Source organism: Tenrec ecaudatus, chromosome 8, assembly GCF_050624435.1.
Source record: "Tenrec ecaudatus isolate mTenEca1 chromosome 8, mTenEca1.hap1, whole genome shotgun sequence".
In the NCBI taxonomy this organism is placed as follows: domain Eukaryota; kingdom Metazoa; phylum Chordata; class Mammalia; order Afrosoricida; family Tenrecidae; genus Tenrec; species Tenrec ecaudatus.
This window is the reverse complement of record NC_134537.1, coordinates 102,497,434-102,524,511: the sequence shown is the minus strand read 5'-3', so window position 1 is coordinate 102,524,511 and position 27,078 is coordinate 102,497,434. Positions and strand designations below refer to the sequence as shown.

General features: G+C 39.5%; 1 protein-coding gene across 1 annotated transcript in view; it reads left to right on the top strand.

The window, feature by feature from the left end:
* The window catches only part of KCNU1 (potassium calcium-activated channel subfamily U member 1), a 225,699-nt gene that overhangs the window by 84,654 nt on the left and 113,967 nt on the right, over positions 1-27,078 (top strand). The window contains exons 11-16 of the mRNA XM_075557227.1: positions 7,671-7,776; positions 12,493-12,575; positions 16,915-16,984; positions 17,611-17,760; positions 24,946-25,058; positions 25,420-25,482. Of these exons, the coding sequence (XP_075413342.1) occupies positions 7,671-7,776; positions 12,493-12,575; positions 16,915-16,984; positions 17,611-17,760; positions 24,946-25,058; positions 25,420-25,482 (585 nt within the window). The remainder of the gene's footprint in view (positions 1-7,670; positions 7,777-12,492; positions 12,576-16,914; positions 16,985-17,610; positions 17,761-24,945; positions 25,059-25,419; positions 25,483-27,078) is intronic.

The following is a 27,078-nucleotide window of genomic DNA, read 5'->3' as shown; positions in this document are numbered from 1 at the left end:
ATAGAGTGGTAAGGAAGGAGATAACTGTACAACTGTCTGTGAGGCTGGAGGAGTCCCAACTCTTCCTCAAGGTAGCAGGGTGGTGTACCTGTTTGCTGTAGGGTTCCACAGTTGCAGTGTGGGATTACTTTCAAAGGTAAAATCCCACCTGTATCCAGGTGTCAGTTCCCACCACAGTACTGAGCACTGGAATTCACTTGAATACCTGCCTTGTGCCCGTATGTAGCACTGGAGCAGGGGCGGGGGTGGGGAGGGGGGCGGTGTTGTTTCCACATTCTTGCCTAGGGCCCCAGGACAGGCAGGACCTCCAGAGCTGTGTGTAGAATCACTGAGAGGAAAGCTGGGCTTATTGGCCTATCTAGATTGCTAGTGCCCCACTAGATTAGAGGATTTAATTTTTTTTTTATCCCCCTGGCCAGATAGAATAGAATCAAATTAAATTTTCTCCCTCAGTCTCTGGGCTGGAGCTCTGTGCTCTGTTAAAATCTGAGACTTGCTTCAGGAGGTCTTTGTTATGCAAAGAGCCTCCAGGCTCTGTAGCTGAATTCTGGCATTCCTTACCATGGGCTACTTCTTATGATGATTTATGTTAAGGGCCCCTGTCTATGTGCTCCTTGGAGCTGAGAAACAAGACTGGGGTTTGTTTCTAAGCAATAATATATATTTCACTCTTTTCTATATTATACTTGTGATGTGCTCTGATTTGGGGGCTGTCACGCTGATCCCCAGACAGGGAGATCCAGTTGATCAGTGAGGTTGTTCCTTCTTGGCCAATTGGAACTATACTCGCTCTCTGGACTCAGACTACCCGCCTATTTTCTCCCACACTGTGATCTGCCTCAGGTAAAAATCTGCTTTTTCTTCTACTCCAAATTATGGCTACCTGCTACCCCCACTCCCCAGGCTGTGAGCTCAAGGCAGCCAACAGCATGGAGAGTTGCAGTGTCGGGTTCTCCTGTGTCTGGGGTTGTGTCCCCTTTTAGGGCATCAGCTGGAGAAATTGCTGCTCCCCGGCAAAGGCGCTGCTTGGCTGTGGGCTCGCCAAACCTAGGTACTTTAGAACATTGTTGGTTTGCTTTGTGAGTGGTAATCACACACACACACACACACACGCAAAAAGAGGTTCAGGAAAGACCCTAGTAGCCTAGTTCTAATTTCAGGACTCTACCTCTCTATTTCCTTCACCTTACCTCCCAATTTTCTGGTCTGGCAGCAGGAGTCCGGATAGGTGAGTCCTATCACATCACCATTTTCCCCCAAGTCCCCTTAATTTGTTATTTTTTAAGAGATCAACATTGATTACTTGCTGTATATGTTTTGGCAACCTGTCCTTGATTATTTTCTTACTTAAGTAGTTTACTCAAAATCATATGTATTTTGTGTTTTCTTTACACATGTAAACCTGAAACTATTTACATATAAATGAGTTTGGTTTTATAAAAACCTGAGCTCAAAGTTCTTATCCTCTATTGTTTGTTGTTATTGTGCTTTTGTGTTTATTCTGACTCCTAGCAACTGTATGAACTGTCCCCAAATTTTCCTATACTGACAACTTTAGAGAAATATTAAAGTGGCTACTGGTTGGGCTGTAAACCACAAGTTTCAAACCACCAGGTGTTCTGTAGGAGAAAAAACTGGATTTTCAATTTCTGTAAAGAGTTGCCGTCTCAGAAATCCAGTGACTGCTCCACCTGGTCCCATAGGATTATTGGGAGTCGCCATTGTCTGGTTGGCAGGGAGTTTATGTGTCTGTGTGTGCATTTGCATATGTCTGTATTCTTACATCTAAACTTGATGTTGGAAAAATTTTAGTCAAATATGTTTTTGTTGTTTTCTATCTCCTGTTATCTTTCTCACTGGAAATTTTCTTTTTGACTCCATTTTTTCAGATTCATTATAATTTGAATGAATTTTTATTCTTATTTTCATTTGGTACTCAGGGTCCTTTCCAATGTGGAATTTATACTTTTTATATGTTCTTTCAAATATTTATTTTCTGTATGGTGTCTTTCTTCTTTTTTGTGCATTTGTTTAACCTAGCCTCCCTTTCCACAAGTACATTTTACAACTAAATCCATATCTTCCCCCATCTTTCCTCTTTATTTTGTAATTATTTATAATCTTTCTGCTTTGTTTAAATATCTACCTTTGGGATATACATATATTGGTTCTGTTGTTTAGTGTTTCTTATATCTTTTAAATTTCTTTTTTTCCAGGTTTTCTTATTTCTCTTATCACATGCATTTCAAATCCCTCATTTCTCTGTGGTAATTCTTGGCTCCTGGATGAAGCTATTATATACTTTATTAGTTGTATAATTAGTTTTAATAGTGGAATTTTTCTGTTAGTTTCCTATTTTGGAATGTGACTTCATTTTCCTTAGGGTTCTTATCTCAGTCAGTAAGTATTCTAGTAGGTCACACTCAAGTTCTTAAACGGTCCCAAGAGTTCAAGGAGGAAAGGTGGGGAAGTTGGATGAATCCTTAGATGGGCATCTCCAGTTATTAGAAATCCCAACCCCCCACCACCTGCCATACACACAGACACACAGACAGTAACACATCAGGTGAAGTCTTCAGCCTTAACTCCTTAGGGGAAACCCCTGTTGGAAGATGCTCTCTACATTGTTTCCATCTTTTGAGGCCCTTTAGACTCAAAGGGCTTCTGATGTGTTCTGATTTTCTTCCAGAAACTACCTGAGCAATAAATCTGTGCTACTTGGCTACTGTGGGACAGCATCATCTCTCCCAAAGAAACTACTACAAGAAGCAAGAGTAGAAGTCAATTGTCTCCTCCCTGGGTAGATGACCACTCACTCACTCACTCACTCACTCACTACCAATGAGTCAATTCCAATGCATAGTTACCCAGGAGGGCACAGTAGAAATACCACTTTGGGTTTCTGAAGTTACAAATCTTTTCAGGAGCAGAACGCATTATTTTTCTTTATCTGAGCTCTTGGTAAGTTCACATTGTTAACTTTTTCATTAATAGCCCATTTTGTAACCCAGAATGCCACCAATGTGTCCATTACAACAAAAAAGAACTCACTGCCATAGATCAATTCTGTCTCATGTGACCCTAGAGGACAGGGTAGAACTACCCCTGTGGGTTTCTGAGACTATTACTTTTTACAGGAGTAGAAAGCCTTGTACTACTGCAAGGTTGCTTGCTGGTGGCTTTGAACTGCTGACCTTGTGAGTAGCAGTCCAATACATAACCCATCAGGGCTCTTAGGTATCAGCTTAAAACCTCGTCTCCACCTACTTTCTCATTGCTTTCTAAATATCTTTAGTTCTTCTCTAGGTTGAGAGAGAAAGCCAGAAGTCCTACTCATCCAGGTCTAGGTTTTCCTGTTGTGCATAGATTGTAGTGGGGAGGATAGAAGGGAGGCTAGATAGCATAGCATTGCAGTGTTCCAGATTAATGGTGATTGTGACTGAGATCAGAGTGGTAACCATGTAGATAGAAGAAAAGACCCTGACTGTGTTCTGAAGTAATAGGGTTTTTTGATGAATTAGATGGAGTATAGGAGAGAAAATGTCAAGGACATCTCTAAGTTTTTTGAGCTGAGCAACTGGGAGGTTTGTTATCATCTATTAACCAGCTAGACTGAGGAAGGATGAGATGTGGGTGCTGCTGCTGAATGGGGGGAGGTAGAGTAAAATGTTTTTAGGAAATGTTAAGTTTGAAATGGTTGGTCAGGCACGAGACCCCAGCAGTTCAAGGCCAAGAGCTTCACTGTTCTAAGATAAGTTGGAAAGAAAGTGTGTTTCATATTTCTTCTCATAGGATGGTTGTCCTTGAGCCAACTTCTAGGTTTAATGGACTATGATACTCAGATCAATTAGGCACTATCCTCAGAATTTAGTTAGCAAATCAATATCACCTAAGTAAATTATGATGGGAAAGTTGTTTTCACCCAGAGTAAAACCAAGATTTCAAAAAAAAAAAAAAAACCCCACCAAAAATGTTGATTGGATACTATGCAAAACCCAAAAGCAAAAACTAATCAATAAAAAGAGAGAGAGAGAGATTGTTTTAGATGTTATTATGTTTGTTAGATGCTATTGAATCAGTTCCGACTCACAGGAGTCTGTGCAGAGCAGAATGAGAAACTTCCCAGTCTTCTGCCATCTGCATAATCATTTTTAGATTTTAGCTCATTTTTATAGCCATGTGTCAGTCCAATTCATTGGAGGTCTTTCTCTTATTTTGCTGACCCTATACTTTATTGAACATGATGTCCTTGTCCAGAAGTCGATCCTTCGTTATCACCTTTCCAAAGTCCAGAGATAAAGTCCCTTCATCCTGGCTTCTCAGAACTGTTCTGGCTGTTCTTCCAAGACAAGTTGGATGGTCCTTCTGACAGTGTATGGTGCCTTCAAAATTTTTCACCATCGCTGTAACTCAAGTGTCTCAATTTTTTCTAGTTTACCTTATTGATTATTGAGTAAATAGCATGGGGGCCATGTCTGGCATCATCCACACTCAAAGTTGATTACCATAAGGCAGAAGCAGAAGCAGACAGGCCTCTATCCTCTGTAATTTTTTAACCCTATTCTGACTACAATTTCGATTACCTCAATATTTACTTCTGTGGCTGTGTTTGATAACTTATTGCAATGGCCATACAAACCTCAAAGGCATGCTCATAATTATGAGGTTTATTAGAGAAGTTAACAGGTTATCATATAGGTGAGAAACCCTAAGCAAACAGTTGTTCAATCAGGACAGTTTCTTCTCAGCCATGTCCCCAGAGAAGCCTCACTATCGTCTTCAGTCTCTTAGTCTGCCCTCTGCCCTGTTTGGGCAACTTTACACAATTCTTTTAAGACTTCCAATCCATGTCCAAAGGGCATGCCACTTCACTGTAAGCCTTTGTGAGAAGGCTCTCAGTTCTAGCTCTGTGAATCAGCAAACCCAGTTCCTCCAATAACATGCCCAGTGGAACCCCACTCCACAAGTCAGCCTCCAGTGTTCAGCTTTACTTGTTCTAAGGCCTGAGAAGTCTATCCTTATGCCTCATACTCTGGCTTCTGGCTCTGCTGCGTGTGTTCTTCTGCTGTTCCTAGTGGGTCAAATCTGTCTGCTGGGTCAAGGAGGTACAATGTGCACGGATATGTGGGTCCAAAGCATCCACTCCACAACTGACTCTTGCTTACAGTGAAATTTCTGTTCTCCTACTACTGAGATGGTTGATTTTATACCCAGAAATATGGCAATCACAATGAACTCTGTTAATACTCACAGCTGAATTTTATAATCCAATCAATGTCTTCTCACACCTTCCTACCGAAACCCATCAAGAAAATAAAGATCTTTCGGGAGGAGTAATGAAGTCTATGAATATAACAGCTATATTAAGCAGTTCACTGCATTGAACTTGTCCAGATTTCACATGCATATGAAATAATTGAAGTATCATGGCTTAGGTCAAGCACATTTTAGTCCTCAAAGTGAAATCTTTGCTTCTTAGTGTTATTAAATTTTTATTTGCAGTTGATCTGTCCAATGCAACACATGGCTTGATTTCTTGACACCTGCTTCCATAGGAGCTCATTGTGAAACCAAGTAAAATTAAACCCTGATGTCTTCAATAATTTCTCCATTTATCATGATGTTGCTTTCTGGTCTAGTTGAGAGGACTTTGTTTATTTCTTTTTGCATGCTGATAAATGTTCAATGTATTCCTCCTTTTTGGTTTTCTAACTCCCATCATTTTAACATTTCATTACAAGACTCCACTTTGTCTTCTCAAGATGTTCTTTGATGTCTTATATTCAGCTTTTACTTCACACGACGTTCTTTTACTTTAGCTAGCCTACATTCAAGAAAGAGCATGGATGCATTTGAATTATGGTGCTGGTGAAGCATATGGAAAGCACCAGCAATTGTCAGAAGAACAAATGGACATGTCTCAAAAGAAGTACAGCCAGAATGCTCCTCAGAAGGGAGGATAGAGATTTCATTTCCTGTATGTTGGACAAGTTCTCAGAAAATATCAATCCCTGGAATAGGACATCATGTTTGGTAAAGCAGAGCATCAGGATAAAGAGGGAATCCTCGAAGAGATGAATTGACAATGACTTCCGCAATGGGCTGAACTATAACAACGATTATAAGGATGTCACGGACTGGCCAGTATTAAGTGCTGTTGTGCACAGAGTCTCTATGAGCTGGAACTCTTGATGACACCTAACTAATGGCATTCAAGAAGTTTCAGAATTTCTTCTGATATCCACTTTGGTCTTTTCTTTCTTTCCTGTATTTTTAGTGACAGTCTGAGCACTTCAATGCATAATGTGCTTGACGTAACCCCACAACTTGTCTGTCACTAGTGGTCAAACTATCAAATCTCTTCTTGAGATGATTTTTAAACTCAGAATAAAGTACTTAAGGTGCTATTTGGCTCTCCTGAATCATTGTTTTATTCCACTTCAACTTGAACTTTTAAAAATTATTTATTGGGGGAACTTGAACTTTTATATAAGCTTTTATATGGTCTCTTTTGGAGTGGACTCCTAATCTTCTTCTGACTGATAAAACTTATCTTTAAGTTTTGTATCCTGTGATTTAGTTAATTTTATTTCTGTTTATTCAATCCATCAAGGCCCAGATCATATATGTTAATGAAAAAGGGGTATTTCTAATCATAATTCATCGGTTCTTCTTTGTTTCCACCTTTTCCCTTAGAATCACCAGTACTTATCAATGCTTCTTGGTTTCGTGTTTAATACATTCCAAAGTGTTGTGTCTTTATCTTTGACATTTGCTGTTGGTACATAATTTGAATACGCTCATTTTAACTTATCAACAGCTCTGCCAAATCCTTGTGTATTGTTTATGCTGTTGTTGTTAGGTGGCATCGAGTCATTTTTAACCCTATTGACCCTGGGTACAGCAAATGGGATCACTGCTTGGTCCTGTGCCATGGATAGTGCTGTACTTCAGGATAGACTTTTAAATATTCTTGATGAATGTGATGCCACTCCTCTCCAGTCTGTCTGACAAGACATAAGGTCCCACATGATTGTAAGATTCAAAATGGCTTATGCCAGTCTATTTCTAGTATTAAATTTCATTGTTGGCAGCTGCCAATCATATGGAATACAGTTCACAGTTCAAATACTGTAGGTGTTTGTAGGCCTTTCTTCTCACTTTGAGCCATAGCACACCATCAAATGAAAGTCTCAAAGGCTGTACTCCTTTCCCGTCATGAACGTCACCTCTACCTTGAGGAGGCGTCTCCTCCTCAGTTGTATTTTGAGCGACATCTGACCTGAGGTGCTCATCTTCCAGCACTGTGTCAGACAATGTTCTGGAACAATCCATAAGGTTTTCATCAGACCTTTCTTTTGGGTCGAAGGGGTTTGGGGGGCCACAGTAGATCACTAGCCCTTCTTCCTAGTCTGTCTTCGTCTGAAAGATCCATTGGACCTTTTCATCATGAGTGACCTTGTTGGTATTTGAAATCCCAGTAGCCTACTTCCCAGCATCACATCAACATGCAAGCTACCCTAATATGGTAAACTGACAGACAAGTAGTGAATATTCATTATTACATTCTTCCCAATCTGTCCTGACTCCTAGACATGACTAAATATATATAACTAAATTACATCTATAAACAAGATTAATCATGTTTTTAATGTCATTTTGCTCCAAAGGAACCCTCCTTCTTTGGAGTTGGAAACCTTATTTAAGTCCTACATGGCCTATACAACTTTCATTTCTGGGTCTGTGCTGAAGTGGGAGGATCTGAAAAGAGTTGCGGTAAGATTTAGTCCTTTTATTCCGGGCAAGCTTCACAAGCTGGAGCCATTCCAATGACAGGAAATATTGTCTTGTCATCACGTGTTACTGCACATCCTTAAATTGGGTGGGGAGGGGATGAATTATGATTTGTCTGCTTTAAAAATTGGTCATATATATCTAAACCATAGATATATGAAAAGATTTGGCCCGTACACATAATCATAGCCCTGACCTAAGAAAAATTCATTCTTATAACATGATCCTACTCAATAATCACCCTCATGAAGAGGTCACTGAAGATATGGATGCTATAACAAAGAATGGTGAATAAATCAGATGGTACCTGGCTTTTAAAAAGAATAGTTCTTAAAAGATTGTCTTAAAATAAGCAGCCATTTAAGTGAGGCATTAACTAAGACCACATGGAAGAAGCACACAGCTTGTGTGATCCAAGAATTGTAAATAATAAAAACCAAATCTGGAAGAGGGAACAAGACCAGGATTTAAATTCTAAATAACCTGTTTGCAAATGCCATAGATGACAGTGGAAGCCCAACATGCATCTTCAGGGTCCCCACATGGATCACATCTCTGACGAATCTCCTCTGACAATAGTCCAGTGAGGTGAACAACCTTGCTACCAGACAGAGAGCCTTGTTAAGTTGATTCAGGCAAATGTAGTTAAGTTACAAGGCAATGCCTTATCAATCATTTGATCTCCCTTTTGAAAGTTGTTTCAGTTTTTAATATCTTCTAGGTGGTCAGTTTACATGAGGTTCACTAGTTCACTAGGTCTCCCATAAGAGAGGCCAGAGTTCTGCCATTGAATAACCAGTGCCTTGATGCTCAAATCCTCTTGACAAGTATTCAAGGGACCACACTCTTTACCTATGCCTTATAGTCTTTCTTTCACTAAATTCTGAATTTATCTAGAAAAAATTATTTTATCTCACTGGGAAATCTGAAAAATTCCAAATAGTAAATGGACATTTGATCCAAGATTTCAAACCAATTCATTTAGTCTTACCTATTGCTGAAAACTTGCATTTCCATGAAAACACACTGGATCAGGATTTACTTCTTTTTTTTGCAAAGATAAAAGTTCATTTATTATGAAGGAATCATGAAAGTCCACAGTTTTGGGGAAATGAACAAATACCATTTAATTTTCATAACCACTCAAGCTGCCCAACAAGTCTATTCCTGAGAGATATTCTGTAAGGGAGTCAGTTTTGACAGGTTCATTTGGAATGTAAGAATCATCTGAGTAGCTTGTTAAAATACAGATTTTGAGTCAATATATCTGGGGGTGGAAATGAAAATGTTCTTCAGGTTTCAACCTCTCATTTGACCTTATCATTTGTGTTAGACCAGGTGGACTAGAAACAAATCCAGAGACACTCCTAGATGTTGGAGAGAATTTCATATCAAAAGTAATTATATATTGAGAAAACATCCCATGCCAGTCCAACTCTAGTCCATAAATTTGATAATAGTCTGCAAATCCCTCTTCAGACCCACATAACCACATGCAATGATTTAGAATGTGGGAGTATCATAGGCCAGTGGGTGTAAAGTCCGGTCGGTCCGAGTTCAGTGGCAATTATGGCAGGGTCCCAGCAGCTCTCAGGGTGTCCAGAAAGTAGGAAGGCAAAGGTGCACAGAGAGAACGGTCAGCCGCTGAGAGCGATATCTCTCAGTAGCACGTCCAAGGGAGTGACCAGGCTGCAACCTGACCGACAGGCTAATTGGGCCATGTTGGCACAAAACAACCTACCTACCATATCCTCTAAATAGCATTTTAACCATAGTCAGGTTTCTAGTAGCCTGTCAATTTGTACCAACTTCTCTTCCCCAAACACTGATATATGTTGAACGATAGGAGTCGTATGGCAGAACGCAGCCGAGATTTCACTAATGGTGGAACTACAATTGAAGAAAAGGATTCAACCCTCTAGAAATCTTTACTTTAAAATCAAAACGGGCTTCCTGTCATGCTTTATATTGGAGAAGTTTATAAAGCAAGCTGTTGTATTTTAAAACAGAAATATATAGTATAAACATGAAACATTAAAGCATAAGATGCCAGACTTAGCGTAGGTTCTCTTTCCTGAAGCTCAGTGCCAGAAGAATATCTTGGATAATTTTCAGAATCTGCAAATATTTAATGACTCTTTAAGTTAGGCCAAGCAGAATCCCATTTTCCCCATTATTTGCTGTCCTAAAAGTCTAATAAGTATACAAGCAGATGCTTTCAAAGTTTTACCACTCATGACTAAGTGTAAACTGGTTGGTGATGGCTAGTAATCAAACTAAGGAAACTGTATTTTCTCCAACATAGTACTGTGCACACCACAACAAATGATAGACAACAGTGCAAAGATCAGAAATTCTAGAACTCCTAATTGTGGTCATGCTCAACCTGTACATAGACCAAGATGTGGTATTTCAATAAGACAAAGGGATACTTTGTGGTTTTAAATAAGGATAGGTGTGTATCAGATTTGTATCCATTCACAATGCTGAGCAAATATGTTCCAAAATACTAGAAGCTACCAAAAATGTGGTGGCACCAGGATTGAAGGAAGGCCCTTTAACGATCAGTGATATGCAAATAGAACAATTGTGCTTGCTGAAATGAAAAGGACTTAAAATATGTACTAAGGAGGGTAAAGGTGACCTCTTTCAGCATACATGGCACCTGAACAGAAAACCAATATGCAGCATCATGTTAAGTGAAGTAAGGACTGAAGTTGTTAAAGATTTCTTTTTCCTTGGATTCGTAGTCAACACTCTTAAAGAATAAACCAAAACCACAAAAAACAAAGAATAAACCACCCAACTCACTGATATCAAGTCAATGAAAAGTATTGTTGTTATTGCTGTTGATAGGTGCCATCAAGACTGTTCTGACCCATGGAGACCCCATGCACAACAGAACAAAACACTGCCCAGTCCTGTGTCATCGTCACAATTGTTCTTATGCTTAAGTCCATTGCTACAGCCATGGTGTCAATTCATCTCATGGAAAGCCTCCCTCTTTTTCCACTGTCCCTCTACTTTACCCAGCATTATATCTTTCTCCAGGGACTGGTCTCTCCTGATAACATGTTGAAAACATATACAATGAAATCTTGTCATCCTTAGCTCTAATAAGCACTCTGGCCCTATGATATAGTTAAGGTTTATTGTCCAACCTGACAGATAAACACATGTGGGATTAATTGAAGGGCGGAGAGATAATTGGCTCAGTCAGTGAGCCTTGCCTTTCTAGTTCTCTGGCTCTTGCTTTCTGATGTTCAGAGACCAGGGTGCAGCTGCCTTACCCAGTTCCCTGTTTCACCTGGCAAGGCTCATTTCCTGCAAGACATCCCTGGGGAGAAGCCACATGGACCTACCCTGATGCAGCCCTGAATGATGGAGCAGTCATGTAGAGACCCCTGCCAGCACTGAGATGCTTACATGCTCAGTGATTTGGCTTTCCTTCTGAAGTCAGCCTCATTGCATGTGTTTTGTGAGATGGAGGAGGACTTTGTAGATTGGTGTCAGACATATGGGCTAATGTTGGACTTACAAGCTTGGACAGCACTGGGTTGGGATGCTTTCTTAATGTACACTTAACCTTTATATAAAACTATCTCTTATACATATGAGTTTCTGTGGATTTGTTTCTCTAATATACCCAGACTAACACACCCTACATCTTTCTAGGCAGATTTGTTCTTTTGGTAGTCCGTGGTGCTTTCAATATTTTTTGCCAGCATCACAATTCAAACCCACTGACATTTTTTCAACCTTTTTAATTCAATGTCCAACATTCACATGCATTTGAGACCATTGAAAATAGTGTGGCTTGGGTCAGCCACACCCGATTTCTCAATGTAACGTCCTTACTCTTCTCTAAAAGGGTCCTTACAGCAGATTTGCCCAGTGCAGCACATCATTTGATCTCTGGACTGCAGCTTCCATGAGCATCGATTGTGGATGCAAACAGGACAACAGCCAGGATTTCAATATTTTTCCCATTTGTCTTGAAGTAATCTCTTGTTCCAGTTGTGAGGATTTTGGTCTTCTTTACATTGAGTACCAATCAAGAAACCAAAAGATGAATTTCATTGGGCAAATATGCAGCAAAAGACCTTGTAAGAGTTGTAAAGGGAAAGATGTCACTTTGAAGACTAAGGTCTGCCTGACCCAAACCTTAGTATCTTTAAACAGCTCATTTACATTTGAAACCTGGACAACAGATAAAGAAGACTGCAGAATAATTAATGTTTTTGAATTGTGGAGTTGGTAAAGAACATTGAATATACCAAGATGGCCAGAAGAGAGAACAAATTTGTCTTGGGGGAAGTACAGACAAAATGCTTCTGAAAAGTGAAGATGAAGAGACATTATCTCACAGATTTGGGATATGTTACAGGAGGAATGAGTTCTTGGAGCAGTGGAGAAAGTCTCTCAATAATTTAAATTGATACAGTAGCTACACTGGGAATAAGCCTAGCAGCAATTGTGAAAATAGGCAGGGCTGGGCAGAATGTCTGTCCCGTTGACCGTCAGCTGCAGCTCTGGCAGAGCTTGCAGGACTCTGAACCTACTGCAAAGGCTATGCCTTCTAACGAGTGCTCTGGGACTATATTCCTGCTCTCTTCACTTTTAGCAAATATGTGGTGGAGCCATGTGAGTGTGTCTATGTAATTAATGTGATCACTGTTGTTTCATTTGGAAGAGCAGGTGGAATATGCAGAAGCATGCTTGATTATAGCCAACCCCTTGTGCAGCGATTCCCATGCTGAAGACATTTCAAATATCTTGAGGTATGAAATCGTTGTTGTATGTTATGTGCTCCAATACTGATTTTTTTCTACTTCCTTTAAAATGAATTTCAGAACATAGAACTAAATAAAAGACAATGCCATCTATCACAACAAGAAACTAAACCCAAACCAAACATATCCCCCCAAAAGTAAGCACACAGCTGTCAAATTTGAAAAGCGTAGAATTGCCTGTAGGGTTTCCTTGACTGTAATCATCACAAAAAAAAAAACTGCTGGGACAGAGGCTAAGACATCAACTAATCAAAAGTTTGCTGCTTTGAACCCATAAGCCACTCTGTGGAAGAAGAATGTGTCAATCTGCTGCCATATCATTTACAGCCTTGATAATACATGGAATAGATGTACTCTGTCCTATCCAAAGCCAAAATCACTTCAGCGATTCAATTCTGCTTTACAGTGACCCTCTGGGACAGAGACGAACTACCCTTGTGGGTTTCTGAGACTGCAAATATTTATGCAGGTTGAAAGACTCATCTTTCTCCTGCAGAGCTGCTGATGGTTTTGACCTACTGACCTTGAAACTAGTAGTCCAACACATAACCCTGAGAGAGAGAGAGAGAGAGATTTCACTACTAGGTGGGTTTGAATCTCCAACTTTTAGGTAAATAAGCAAATGTAAATGCTTTGTGCCATCCAAGGACATCATAATCCCGATGCCTTTCTCTGGCTTCGCTCTCAGAGATTGTGCAGGTGGATAGAAAAGAAAACCAGAGTGGAACGTATTGCATGTACTCTTATAACCTCTTTTATGCATACATCTCTAATGTTTTAAGTGCATCAAATAAAACCAAATTTACTACCACTGAGTAAATTCCATCTGAAAGCAACCCTACAGGATAGGAAAGAGCCACCATTTTGGATTTCCAAGACTGTTACGAGAATAGAAAGTCACAGCTTTCTTCCCCAGAGCAGCTGGTGGATTCCAATTGCTGACCTTAAGGTTAGCAGCATGACATATAACCCACTAGGCCCCAGGATTTAATATGCATGTATTCAAATAAGCTAGCACTGTTCAGATACTGCTATTGCTACTAAGAGGTTGCTGATAATGATATCCCCTCCCACAAAATAAGACTTTTATGAGTAGACTGTACTTTATTAGAATTTTGTCCCCAAGTCATTCTAATAAAAAATTGCACATGGTTCAGTGCATTGCAGTTGTAACCATTGGAAAACATTTTCCAGATGGCTATCTTTAGTCGTGGGCTATCTATAAGCACGAGGTTAAATTGACCTTGATAACGGTGGCAATGACATTATACCTAATCCAGCTGAACTCATGGTTCCTACAGAATTGTAACTACACAGATATATAGGTGACTCTGCAAACAACAATAAATAATTTATGAATTTGTCCCAATGCACCGTACTGTAAATATGAGTTAAATTTCATTGTCTTATTTTGTAAAATGAGAAAGATGGATCATACACAGATTAATCTATGGACTACTTCAGAATATAGACAGAAATACCATCTCTATTTTTTCTGTAACTGATATATTTGAATTTGGAGACTAAGCATATAGGTTTGTTTTCTCCTAGAGAACTGAACTCAAAAGAGCATGGTCTCTCACTTCCAAGAGCTGATTTTCCCTAGTTCTTTGCTTTTTCATGGCGTGGATTAGTCTGGCAGGCATGGTTCTGCCTTTGTGGAAGAGTGTCACTGAAAGTTTTGCTTTATACCCAACCCTCATTGTTCATGCAAATAGTGTCCGGTCACTTAAGCTTTTAATCTGGACAAGTCAACAATCCATATAATCTAGTCAGAACAGTCTGAAAAGTTAGTGTATACATGTAAATTTTCCTCTGATCAAATGTGTTTTAAATTCTATACTATTAAAAAAATTCTATACTATTGCCTAAATTAATATTATCAGTAGAATTACCTTTATGATTCATGGAGGTGATTTACAATGTTCTCTATTATAAAATGAAAATGGTGACTATACCATGAACCAAGACATATGTAAAACATAGATAGATGAATGAATTTGGGGCTTGCACATAATAGCAACCCTAACTTAGGAATAATCATTTCTTATGACACAGCCCTACTCAATACTAACCCTCATGAAGAGATCACTGAAGACATGGGTTCTGTAGCAAAATGTGGTGACGAAAGCAGATGGTGCTTGACTGTCAAAAAAAATAGCATCTGCAGTCTCAGAGGCTTATCTTTAAACAAGCAGCTTTCTAAGTGAGACATCAACTAAGTCTATAGAAACGTCATATGAGCCTGTGTGATCCATGATCAAGAAAACTAAAATACAAATCTGAAGGAAGAAATGCTACCAGGCCTGAAATTCTACACACCCAGTTTGCAGAACTGCAGACTATGGATGGCAGTGGAAGCCCCAAATCCATCTGCAGGATCCTCACAGGGATGAAGCCTTTGGTGAATCCCTCTGACCACAGCCCAGGGGTGTGAACTGCCGTGCTCTCAGACAGAGAGCATCGCATAGTCCCTGCTGGCAGATGTAGTCAGTTGTTTAAATGTAGCGACTTATTATATGATCCTTTTTGACCCGCTTTAGAGTTGTTTCCATTTTTTAATACCTTCTGATGTCCTTTCAATTGAGGGCTTTTGTGTTTGTTTTGTCAATTTGGTGGCGTTTTTTGTTGTCTATTTCTTGTCTGCTTTTGTATTTACTTCTGGTACATGAAATCCAGGATAAGTAAATCTGTAGATACGGTAACAGGATTGATAATTGTCAGGGGAGGTTGGAGAGCTACAAACAGTGAGTATAAGAAGAGAAGGTTCTGAAATTGATTGTGGTGATGATTGCATAATTCTTAATATTATCGAACTATTAAATTGTATGATATGACAATTACATGCCAATAGCTAAAAAATAAAGCAATGGAATATTATACTGTATGCCACTTGTATAAAATAACATAACCTTAAAATTTAGGGGAAAATCCCGCTCAGCCATCCTGGACTCCACCTCTTCCTGCTTGGGCAGCCTCACAGTGATGGATCGCACGGGAGCGGAGGAGGACCAGCAATTCTCTTAGCAACAGAGGCTAGCTGCCACGTTCACTGTGCTGCTGGCTGTCTCTGAGGAAGCTGCAGTTCGGGAAGAAAACCATCCAGAAAGTTCAGGCGTCTTTTCGACAAGGGAGAACGTTTTGCAAAAGACCTTGAAAGGGTTGCCAGACCTGCCAAAAGAAGCACCTTTAACACGGACGATGTGGAGCTCTTAGCCGAGAGGAGCCACTTGCTGCTGAACTACGTACATCACAGATAAAGATGCAGTGACTACTCAGTTCAACCTAGAACAAAGAGGAGAAAAGAAAAAGAAACCAGAGAAGGGAAACCAAGAGTGGGGGTGACCGGCGGAGGTCTCGAACAATGAGGGTTAGCTGTCCACACAGCTGCCTCCTTCAGCAGGCAGAGCCCCTAGAAATTCATGTCTTCACAAACGGGGCTTGAAATTCTGAGTTTCACTGTCCGATAATTCTCTAAGACACTGACTGAAAAGAGAATATCTTTGACCCTTTCATCCTTCAGTCTTTTGCATTTTGAATGATTGTGGATGCCCTATGTTATCCCTGGTGGGAGTCATGCCGAATCAGGAACAGCCCTGGATGTTTTTGGTGAAGTGTACATTTGGGTACATATTATGTGGGACATATTTGTCCTCTTAGCCCTGGAGTAGGATTCTGTGGTACGCATCTGTCAACTCTGGGCTGTGTGGGATATATTTGTCCCTCTGGACTCTGCACCACATTTAGACCTATTGGTGGGTATACACGTAATTTAGAGAACCTAAGAATGTAGTATTTGCATGAACTAGAGTCAACACAGGAATGCAACTTTCAGGGAACACGCAGTAACCTGGAAATATACTCACAAGGCTCAAAAAAAAAAAGAAAGAGAAAATGTTTTGTAAACTCACCTTGCTAGGATGCATCATTTCACATCATACCTAGCTCAAACAGTAATTTGTGGCATAAACTCATTTCTCCTATCCCCTCTTGAGATCACATGCACTATCAGTGGGCAAGCAAGTACACAGTAAACCCCCAAGAAGGAGAATATATGTGGGTGCTGTCTGCCCCATGGGTCCTGAGAACGTTAATCAAGACTCTTCATGTCTCAAGCACAAAAAAAATATGGCATTGTCTTTGAGTATTATCTATTGGAAATGATACCTGTTAAAATTAATAAAATTGTGATAGTTCAAATTGGAATTTAGAATATACAGTTTTCCTCTAATTACTCACATATCCATTTAATTCTGAATAGAAATATATTGTAAAACTATTTGGGTATGATTTATCACTAATGAGATAATATTTATTGTTTATTTAGGGTGCTTTCTATCAAGAACTATTGTCCTAATACCAGAGTAATCATACAGATACTTCAATCTCATAACAAGGTATTATCATATTATAGCCTAACCAATCTCCTCCTCCTGCCTTCAGTACATGCACATGAACCTTAATAGCTTTTAATAGGTATATATGAATATTAGGTTGCCCACCATAGGTGAAATTTGGATTTATAGGAAAATTGTTAATTACTTTAAAATGTGAATTTGGGGAAGAACTCAGGGTTCAAGACATTTGACTTTTTCTTGCAGATTTAACTATTTCTGTTTTTGAAAATGGGAGCATTTGACCATGTAAAATAAATTAGTTGCCCTCGTGTCTATTCAGACTTATGGTGGCACCACTGTGTGTAGAAAGTGCTGTGCCTTGTAGCTTTCATTTATTTATCATGGCTTGTAGATCACTGGCCTTTTGTTGGGTGGGTCCAAGCTTCTAACCTTTCAACTGATCACTCAGTAGTTCATCCTTTCCTTCACCAGGAAATCCTATGTGATCACTAACCAATTTCCAACACTGAATTTGAAATTGTTCTGATTATTCTGAATGATCTGGTTACTACTTTCATGTCTAACAGTGAAAGATAAAATACATGACAGAAAGCTCTCTGTACAGAAAGAGTTTTCTTGGGGAATAAGTGTTACTAATGTTGCTCCTGCTCTCCATCACAAAACAGGTTTACCTACCAAAGATTCCCAGCTGGAACTGGAAATTAGACAACATCATCTGCTTTGCTGAATTGAAGCTTGGGTTCATTGCTCAAGGTTGCCAGGTGCCAGGCTTGTGCACCTTTCTAACCTCTTTGTTTGTTGAGCTCAACAAAAAGGTAACCTTGTAAGTTAATGCTGGATCATACTTATATTTCCAAGTTCTCCTCTATTAAGATCATAAGTAGGAAAAAAAAGTGAATAGGGCAAGAAGATCCCAAGACATGAGATTGGACCTTACTTTAGGTAGGAAGAAATGAAGGATCTAGATTGAAATTCCAGGTACTACATTGATCTAGAAGAAGTCATTTACCTTACACTTGCTTGAGGATAGTTATCTGTAAAATAGTAACCATACCACTGCAAATATAAATTCATAAGGTGGAAGCTATCTGAGTTATTTAAGGAAACTTGGGGCAAAAGAATGTTGGAATATAAATAAAGATTATATTATTAATGGAGAAGTCATAATTTAATGTAGATTATATATAACATAAAAATTGACAATATTTTATATATTAGTAAAAATGGAAGTAATAGAAAAACAATAACAAAAATGCCATTTGTAGGCTATGCCAGAGAGATTACATGCAGTCACATATTAATAAACACACGAATTCAGTGTTTAATATGCATTATGCTTTTGAAATACAATATGTCTTTCAATAATTTTGCCAACTATTGTTCCCAAAATGGATCAGGGACAGAAACTAACTTGCTTGTGTGCTGTGTGGCAGAGCAGTAGCTGTCTGGCGCAGAGTCTCAGTTCAATGATCTAAACGTTTAATAGCAAATAATCTTCCCACTTTATGTCCTTTGAAACATTTGAGGGGAAAAGGAGGTCATAGGGACTGAAAGGAGCTGTTGGGTGGAACATCTAGAGCATATTTTTTGTCTCAGAACCGAATCCATAACACACTTATAGGCACCGTGTGGCCTTACAATCACCAGTACCATGAAGACCTCCAGAGAGAGGCTTTCCTCTCAATTTAATTCTGAAATCTGCATTTGCCCTTTGCTTCACTTCATTGCTCTCTTGACCCCATTTTAGCACTTTGTGTTCTCCGTTCAGTACAAAGCTCTGCAGCATTGCTGTTACTTTTTTGGTACTATTGCGAAAAAGCAGAAGAGCTAGGAGATGATCTGGGTAACAAATTATTAACTTAGAAAACATAGAACTCTTTTTTTATTAAATACTTTTATTGGGGGTTCTTACATCTCCCATCGCAATCCATACATTCACCCATTGTGTCAAGCACATTTGTACATACACCACCACCATAATTTTCAAAGCATTTTCTTTCTACTTGAACCCTTGATATCAGCTCCTTATGCCCCCCCTCACTTTCCCACCCTCCCTCCCTCATGAAACCTTGATAAGTTATCGATTATTATTTTCATATCGTACATCATCCACTGTTGACCTTCACCCATTTTCTGTTGTTAGTCCCCCTGGGAAGGGGTTATATGTTCATCCTTGTGATTGATTCCCCCTTACTACCCTCACCTTCCCTTTATCCTCATGGTTTCTCTATTCTCATTGTTGGCCTTGAGGGGTTTATCTATCCTGGATTCCCTGTGTTACGGACTCTTACCTGTAGCAGTGTGCATGTTCTGGTCTAATCCAATTTGTAAGGTAGAATTTGGGTCATGATAGTGGGGAAAAGGAAGCATTAAAGAACTAGAAGAAAGTTGTGCGTTTCATCGGCACTATACTGCTCCCTGACTGGCTCCTTTCTTCCTTGTGACCCTTCTGTGAGGGGATGTCCAATTGTCTACAGATGGGCATTGGGTCTTCAGTCCATGACCCACTCTCCATTGTGTATGATTTTGTTCTGGGTCTTAGAGGCCTAATACCAGATACCATCAACACCTCATGATCACACAGGCTGGTATATTTCTTCCATGTGGACTTTGTTGCTTCTCAGCTAAATGGCCACTTGTTTATCGTCAAGCCTTTAAAACCCCAGATGCTATAGCTTTTGCTAGCCAGGAACTATCAACTTTCTTCACCATATTTTCGTATGCACCTGTATTGCCTTCAGTGATTGTGCTGGGAAGGTGAGCATCACAGAATGCCAGATTATTAGAACAAAGTGTTCTTGTGTTGAGGGAGTACTTGAGTCGAGGCCCAATGTCCATCTGCAACCTTAATTCTTAACACATAGATATAAATACATAGATCTATTCAACTCTCATTATATAAAAATATATATACATACGTACATGACTGTATTTAGACCTCTATAAATGTCCTTTGCCTCCTGGTTCTTTCCTCCATTTTCCTTATACTTTCTTCTTGTCCCACCATCATGTTCCACCTTCATTAGGGTTTAGTAATTCCTCGCTGCTACATTTTCCTTGATTAAGCCATACTTGACATCCTGCACCCATCTCCCCATTGATTTTCATTCACTTGTAGTTCCCTTGTTCCTGGGTTGGTTCTCCCCACCTTCCTTTCTTCCCCCTCCCCTTCTCCCATATCCCTCCAGAACCATTGGCCCTGTTCTTTTCTTCTCCAAATTGTTTATCCTGCCTATCTTATCTAGATAGACGTGCAGAGACATTAATAAGTGCAAAAAGCAGGCAAAACAACAAAGGAAGTCAAAACCAACAAAACAACAACAATAACAACACACCAAAATAGCAACAGCAAAAGAAAGCCACTGACCAAAATGGAAAAGATTATAAATAGCTCAAGGTCTTTTTATTGGCCTTTATGAGTGTCCCCAGTTGAGTCTTATGGGGTGCCACACTCTTGTCTCCAAGGTCTATTTCTAGTATTCCCTGGGGACTTCCTCACTTTTCTCCCCTTGCTGCTCTGTTGCATGCCATTAGTGCTTTGCCCCAGTGTGAAGGAGCCAGATTGGGCACAATTCCTGCACTGTGTCTCCAGGGTTGTCTCCTGAGTTGCTATGGTTTAGTGAGGGGCGCCGTGTCTCATGGTAGGGCTGGTCCTAGGGTCCTCTCTATGCATTGTTTTTTCTGAGCAGGAATATTGTCCTCAGGGCTTGGGGGGCCAGGATGTGTTCCCTTCCCTCTCCATCCCTCTTCATTTATCCTGGGTGCTCTAAGATGCACCCCTCTCCCCAAGCTGTAACTTCAGTGCTGTACTCTGCAGTGCATTCTTCTGGAATGGGGGGGGGGGGTTTGGAGGGGGGGGGGCTTTCACATAGTTGGGATTTGGGCTTTTTTTGAAGACCTCCCTATTGGTTCCCTGGTATATGCTGGTATGTTGTATTCACATCTTGGTGCATCAGGTTGAAGTCTGGTCTCTCTCTCCCTCTCCTATGGAGATATAAACAATACCCTCTCCTTGGGTGGGTTAGTGCCTGGCTCCCCACCACCCATATATTTTTTCACTTTCTTTCCCCCTCCTATTTAGTTGGCTGCCATATGTATCCCTGGATTGGGTTTGTCCTCTGCTATAGTACCTGGACCTCACCCCAGGAATGTATGTATATAGTAGCTTTTCCCCTGTGCCCCATTTTTAAAGCTTATCTCAGCGGACTCATGTTGTACTTGTCCTTTTGTGGTTGGCTTACTTCCCTTAGCATAATTTCCTCCACTTCTTCCTATGGGGTAATGTGTTTAATGCGTTCCTCGCTGCTTTTTAGAAATGCATAGTACTGCATTGTATGTATGTACCATAGTTTTTGGATCCATTCATCTGTTGATGGAAATTTGGATTGTTTCCAACCCTTGCAATTGTGAACAGTGGCACAATGAACATTGGAGCACAGATGTCTGGCTATTGTTTGTTTCTTGCTTCTTCTGAGTATATGCCCAGTAGGGGGGTTGTTGGGTCCTAAGATAGCTCAATCTCCATCTGTTTTAGATATCGCCAAATCGATTTCCATAATGGCTGTACATACCTACGGGTTCACCACCAGTGAACTAGAGTTCCGATCTCACCCACAGCCCCTCCAACACTTGTTACTTTCTGATTTTTTGAATTGGGCTATCTTTGAGGGTGTTAGATAGTATCTCATAGATGTTTTAATTTGCATTTCTCTTATGGCTAATGAGTGGGAATATTTTCTCATATGTTTATTGGCCATTTGTATTTCTGCCCTTGTGAAACTTCTGTTCAGGTCCTTTGTCCACCTCCTTAGTGGGCAATTAGGTTTTTTTTTCTTATTGTAAGCTTTCAAAGTATTATAGATTTTAGTAATAAGTTCTTTGTCTGATGTGTCATTGCTAAAGATGTTTTCCCAGTCTGTGGGCTCTCTTATTTCTCTCTTGGTAAATTCTTTCAATGTATTCAGGTATCTTATCTTCAGTATATCCCGCTTGTCTATTTGTGACTCCTCTGTATTTGTATCCTTCCCTATTTCTGATAGCCTATGTATTCCCCGTGCCAAGGTTCTCAGGTTTGTCTCAATTCCCATTGATGGCCCTAATAGTTTGGGGTTTTACCTCAAGGTCTGTGATCCACCTTGAGTTTATTCTTGTCAATGGAGTGAGGTAAGGATCTTGCTTCATTTTTCTGCAAGTAGATATCCATTTTTTTCCAGCATCATTTATTGAAGAGGGTATCTGCTTCTCATTTGATATTTTTTGGCCCTTATCAAATATCAGTTGTCCGTCTGTACGCTGATGTTTTTATTTCTGGGTTTTCAGCCCTTTTCCATTGGTCTAAATATGTCATTATACCAGTACCACACTGTTTTGACCACTGTAGCTGTATATGTGCTAAAATCAGTTAGAGCAAACCCCTCCCCCCACTCTGTCCTTCTTCTTTAAGAGTTCTCTGCTAATTCTGGGCTTCTTCTCTCTCCATATGAAGTTGGTAATCAGTTTTCTCAATTCTTTGAAGAGGGTGATGATATTTGTATCAGGATAGCATTAAACTTATAGAGTGCCTTGGACAGAACAGACATCTTTCCAATATTGAGTCTTCCAATCCATGAGCATGGAATATTCTTCCATTTGTTGAGGTCAGTCTTGGTTTCTTGTAATAGTGTTCTGCAGTTTTCTCGTACAAATCTTTTTTTTTTTTAGTCAGGTATATCCCTTGATATTACAATTTGTGCTTGGCCACTGTAAAGGGTACTACCTTTTTCATCACCCTTTCTGTGATTTTTTTTTATGTGTATAGCAGTCTGATAGACTTCTGTTTGTTGATCTTGTATCCTGCCACTCTGTCATATTCCTCTATCGCTTCCAACACTCCACTTGTGGAGTTTTGGGCATTTTAAATATATAAAATCATATTGTCTGCAAATAACGATACTTTTGCTTCTTTCTTCCCCAGACCAATACCTTTGATGCCTTTTCTTTGCCATATGTTGCTAGCTAGGACCATAACTCTTCTATAATTGCTTTGTGAAGATGAAAAGATTTAAAGAATTCCATAAGAAATTAGCCATGCTGTCACTGAAATCAATAGACTTAACTTCATGTTCTGATGCCTGCATACGATCTATACAATAGCTTATAAGAAGTTGACTTGTTTTCTTTGTTTGCTTGTTGTTTGTTACTGTTGTTGTTAGATGACATCGAGTCACTTCCAACTCATCGTGCACCCCTGTACAACAGAGCTAAATATGGACTTGTTCTGTGCCATCCTCCCAATTTTTATTATGTCTGATCCCGTTGTTGCAGTCACTGGGTCAATCCATTTTGAAGGGCTTTCTTCTTCGTCTCTGCCCCTCTGCTTTACCAAGCATGATGACCTTCTCTAGGGACTGCTCTCTCCTGAAAGTTGTCTAAAGTACATATGACAAAGCCTCACCTTCCATGACTCTAAAGAGCATTCTGGTTGTATTTTTTTCAAGGAAGGTATGTTCCTTTGGCAATCAATATTCTTCACCAGCACTGTAACTCAAATGCATCAGTTCTTCAATCTTCCACACTCAGTGTCCAAAGTTCACATGAATACGGGACAATTGAAAGTAACACGGCTTGTGTCAGGTGTACTTTCATCCTCAAAATAACATTCTTGCTTTTCAACACATTAAAAAAATCTTGTGGAGGAGATTTACCCAGTGAAATGCACCTTTTGATTCTTTGACTATTACTTCCAAGAGCATTGATTGTGGATCCAAGTAAGACAAAATCCTTGACCACTTCAATCATTTTTCCATTTATGAGGTCGAAGGCCTGCCTGACTCAAGCCATAGTATTTTCAATCACCTCATATGCATGTGAAAGTTGGACATTGAATATGAAACAGAAAAAGAATTAATGCATTTGAATTATAGAGCTGATGATAAAAGAGTGCCGGGGACTTCCAAAAAACCAAATACATTTGTTTTGGAAGGTGTTTAGCTGGAATCCTCCTTAGCAGCAAGGGTGGCAAGACTTTGGACGTGTTGTCAGAAGAGACCACGCCCTGGAGAAGGACATTATGCTTGCAAAGTAGCAGGGATGTAAAAAAGAGGAAGATCTTTGACAAAATAAATTGACATAATGGCTATATTGATGAGCTAAAACACAAGAACAATTGTCACTATGGCATAGGACTAGACAGTGTTCAGTTTTGTTGTTTCTATGAGTTGAAACTGCTTGACAACACCTTACAGCAATGCCATTCCTCTTGATTGTGTCGTTCCCAGTACAAAATATCCAATATCATTCTGAGGTAGTTAGTTTATTGTGCCAGCCTGGCCGATAAACACATGTGGGGTTAATTGAAAGGGGGAGAGATAAATGGCTCAGTGAGCCTCGCCTTTCTAGTTCTCGGATCTCTTGCTTTGCAATGGTCAGACCAGGGTGCAGCTGCCTTAGCCAGTTCCTGTTTTAGTTGGCAAGGCTCACTTCCTGCAAGACATCCCTGAGGAGAAGCCACATAGACCTAACCCGATGCAGCCCTGGGTGCTGGAGCAGCCATGTGGGGACCCCTGCCAGCACTGAGATGTTTACACATTCACTGGCTTGGCTTTCCTCTTGCAGTCAGTGTCAACCTTGTGATTACCAGCCCACTGACTAATGCACAGCACCTTGAGTAATCATATGCAGGTCATATTAATTATATTGTTTATATAGCAAGGAATGGCAGAGTGAAAAGCATTTCTGATTGGTTCTCGGTACAGGCATTGTCTTAAGCTTAAACTTAGATTATATTCACCCAAATGATTTTCTTTGGAGTATACAAAGCATATTTTATTCTCTTGTTTTCCTTTTTATCTTTTAAAAATAGTGTTATGAGGTTTCTTTGTCTCTATTATTACCTTCTTTTTGTAAAATCTCTGTTAGCAATGAAAACACTTAGATTATAAACACTAATCCAATTTCATTAGTAATGAGAACTTAAATAATGATATGAACTCTCCATGAGGTAACATGATTGTATATTCCAGGTGATTCCTAAACATCTCTGGAAAAAACAGTTTATAAATGGCTTGAAGAACAAAATCTTGACTCAACGTCTTTCTGATGACTTTGAAGGAATGACGTTTCCTGAAGTTTCAATGTAAGTTAAGGGAAGTTCTTGTTCTCCTTCCTTATGAAATGCTATTCTTTGAAGAAAGTTCATTGGCAGTTTACTCTAGACCAGACTCCATGAGAAACACTGACAGTGAAGGAACGAGTAAGCCAGAGTTCCCTCAAACTAGAAATTTGGGTAGAACAATCCCATTTATATCCTGTCTGGTTCATGGACTATCATTATCTCTGGATGGCTATGCTTACTACTGAATTCCCTATTTATGAGGTCCTTCCTTTGCCAAGTTATTGGTTTCTCCCAGATACTAAACATACATATCAATAAAGTTGTTATAAACTTGTCCTCCTCTGTCCCTACCCTCTTCCAAAGTATTTGTTTTCCTTTCCAGGATCTGCTTTACAAAATTGAACCTCATGTTGATTGCCATTGAACACAAATCTGCCTTGTACAGGTACTAATGCCTAGGATATTGATCTTTAAGTTATTAATTTCATGATTGCTTTTTTCTGATATTCCTAAAGCCATACTTTGTCATAAATCCCATGTTCTGATCATTAATGGGTTTTGCAGCTTTTCCATCTCATTTTGAATAGTGTCTCATCAGCAAATTGAAAACATAGAATTTTTGCTCTAGCTGCAAAATTAAGTTCAACTCCACTTGGAGGAAGCAACCCTTCCTCAGCAGTATTTTGAGTGTCTTCTGATCTGAAGGGTTTATATTCTGGAACTGTATCAGACAAGGGTCCACAGCTATTCATAACGTTTTCAGAAACTAATCCCTCAGATGTGGAACCCTATTCTTTCATCATTCATCTCTTAACAGATGGAAAATTATTTCCTGAAAAATCCTTATGATATCCCTGGGCTTTTTTAGCCGGTCTCAAATTGTATTGAAATGTATCTAATAGAAAAAGAATTGAAAAATAATTTTTAAAACAGGAAGCATTTGATATGGCTGCCCAAGACCCAGACATTGAGATATCCTCTATTACTTCTAATTTTGTTGATGTTGATGGATTTGTATAGCACAGTGGTCAGAAACACCACCATTGAAGCTGAACTGTCTAAAGTTAGATTCTGCATTTTCCACTCAGGAGTGATGTTAGCTTTGGCAAGCTATTACATAGATGATATCCTATCAAAGACTTAATTGAAAATCAATGGCAAACTATTTTTTTGAGCTTCAGTTCCTGTTCTATAAAAGAGTACTAATAATAGTACCCATATCATAACAATGTTGTGAGGATTCAAGAGTTATGTCTCTAACACCCATTGGATGCATATACCATAATTTGTTTATCCAATTGTTCATTACTATGCTTTTGAAATACGTACACCCTGGGCATTAGTAAGCTAAAGTATAGAAAGTTATTGGCCATATTGAGTTACAAAATCATGAGGTTTACTATGCCAGAAATGACATCTCCAAGAGGAACAGCATGGTATTCATCAACAAAAAGAACATTTCAAGATCTAGCTTGAAAGACAATGCGGTCTGTAGTACCCTGAGGGTAAAACATAATACAAATATACAGAACTTGAAAACCTATGGATAAGATGAAGTGTAATATTAAAAATCATTCCACACTTGTTCATTCTGTAGTCTGAGAAAATAATCTGAGACGCTGGGCTATCTGAAGAAGTGTGTGGTGCCCAGATTGGAACAAAACCAGTTTAAGGTATACAGATAATACAACCTGGATTACTAAAAGGGAAGAGAATTTGAAGCACTTGCGAATGCAGATTAAGGACTGCAGCATTCAGTATGGATTGCAACTCCACTTAAAGAAAACAAAAATGTTTACAACTGGCCCAATAGACCATAGCATGATGAATGGTGGAAACTTGGGAGCTATCAATGATTTACTTTTACTTGGATCAAAACTCATGGAAGCATCAGTCAAGAAAGCAAACGCCATGTTGTTTAGGACAATTCTGCTGCACAAGACCTTGTTAAGGTGTTGTCAGGCACTTGGAGGACCAGGATGCAACTCACCAAAGCCATGATATTCCCACTCCCTACATATCCATCTGGAAGTTGAACAAT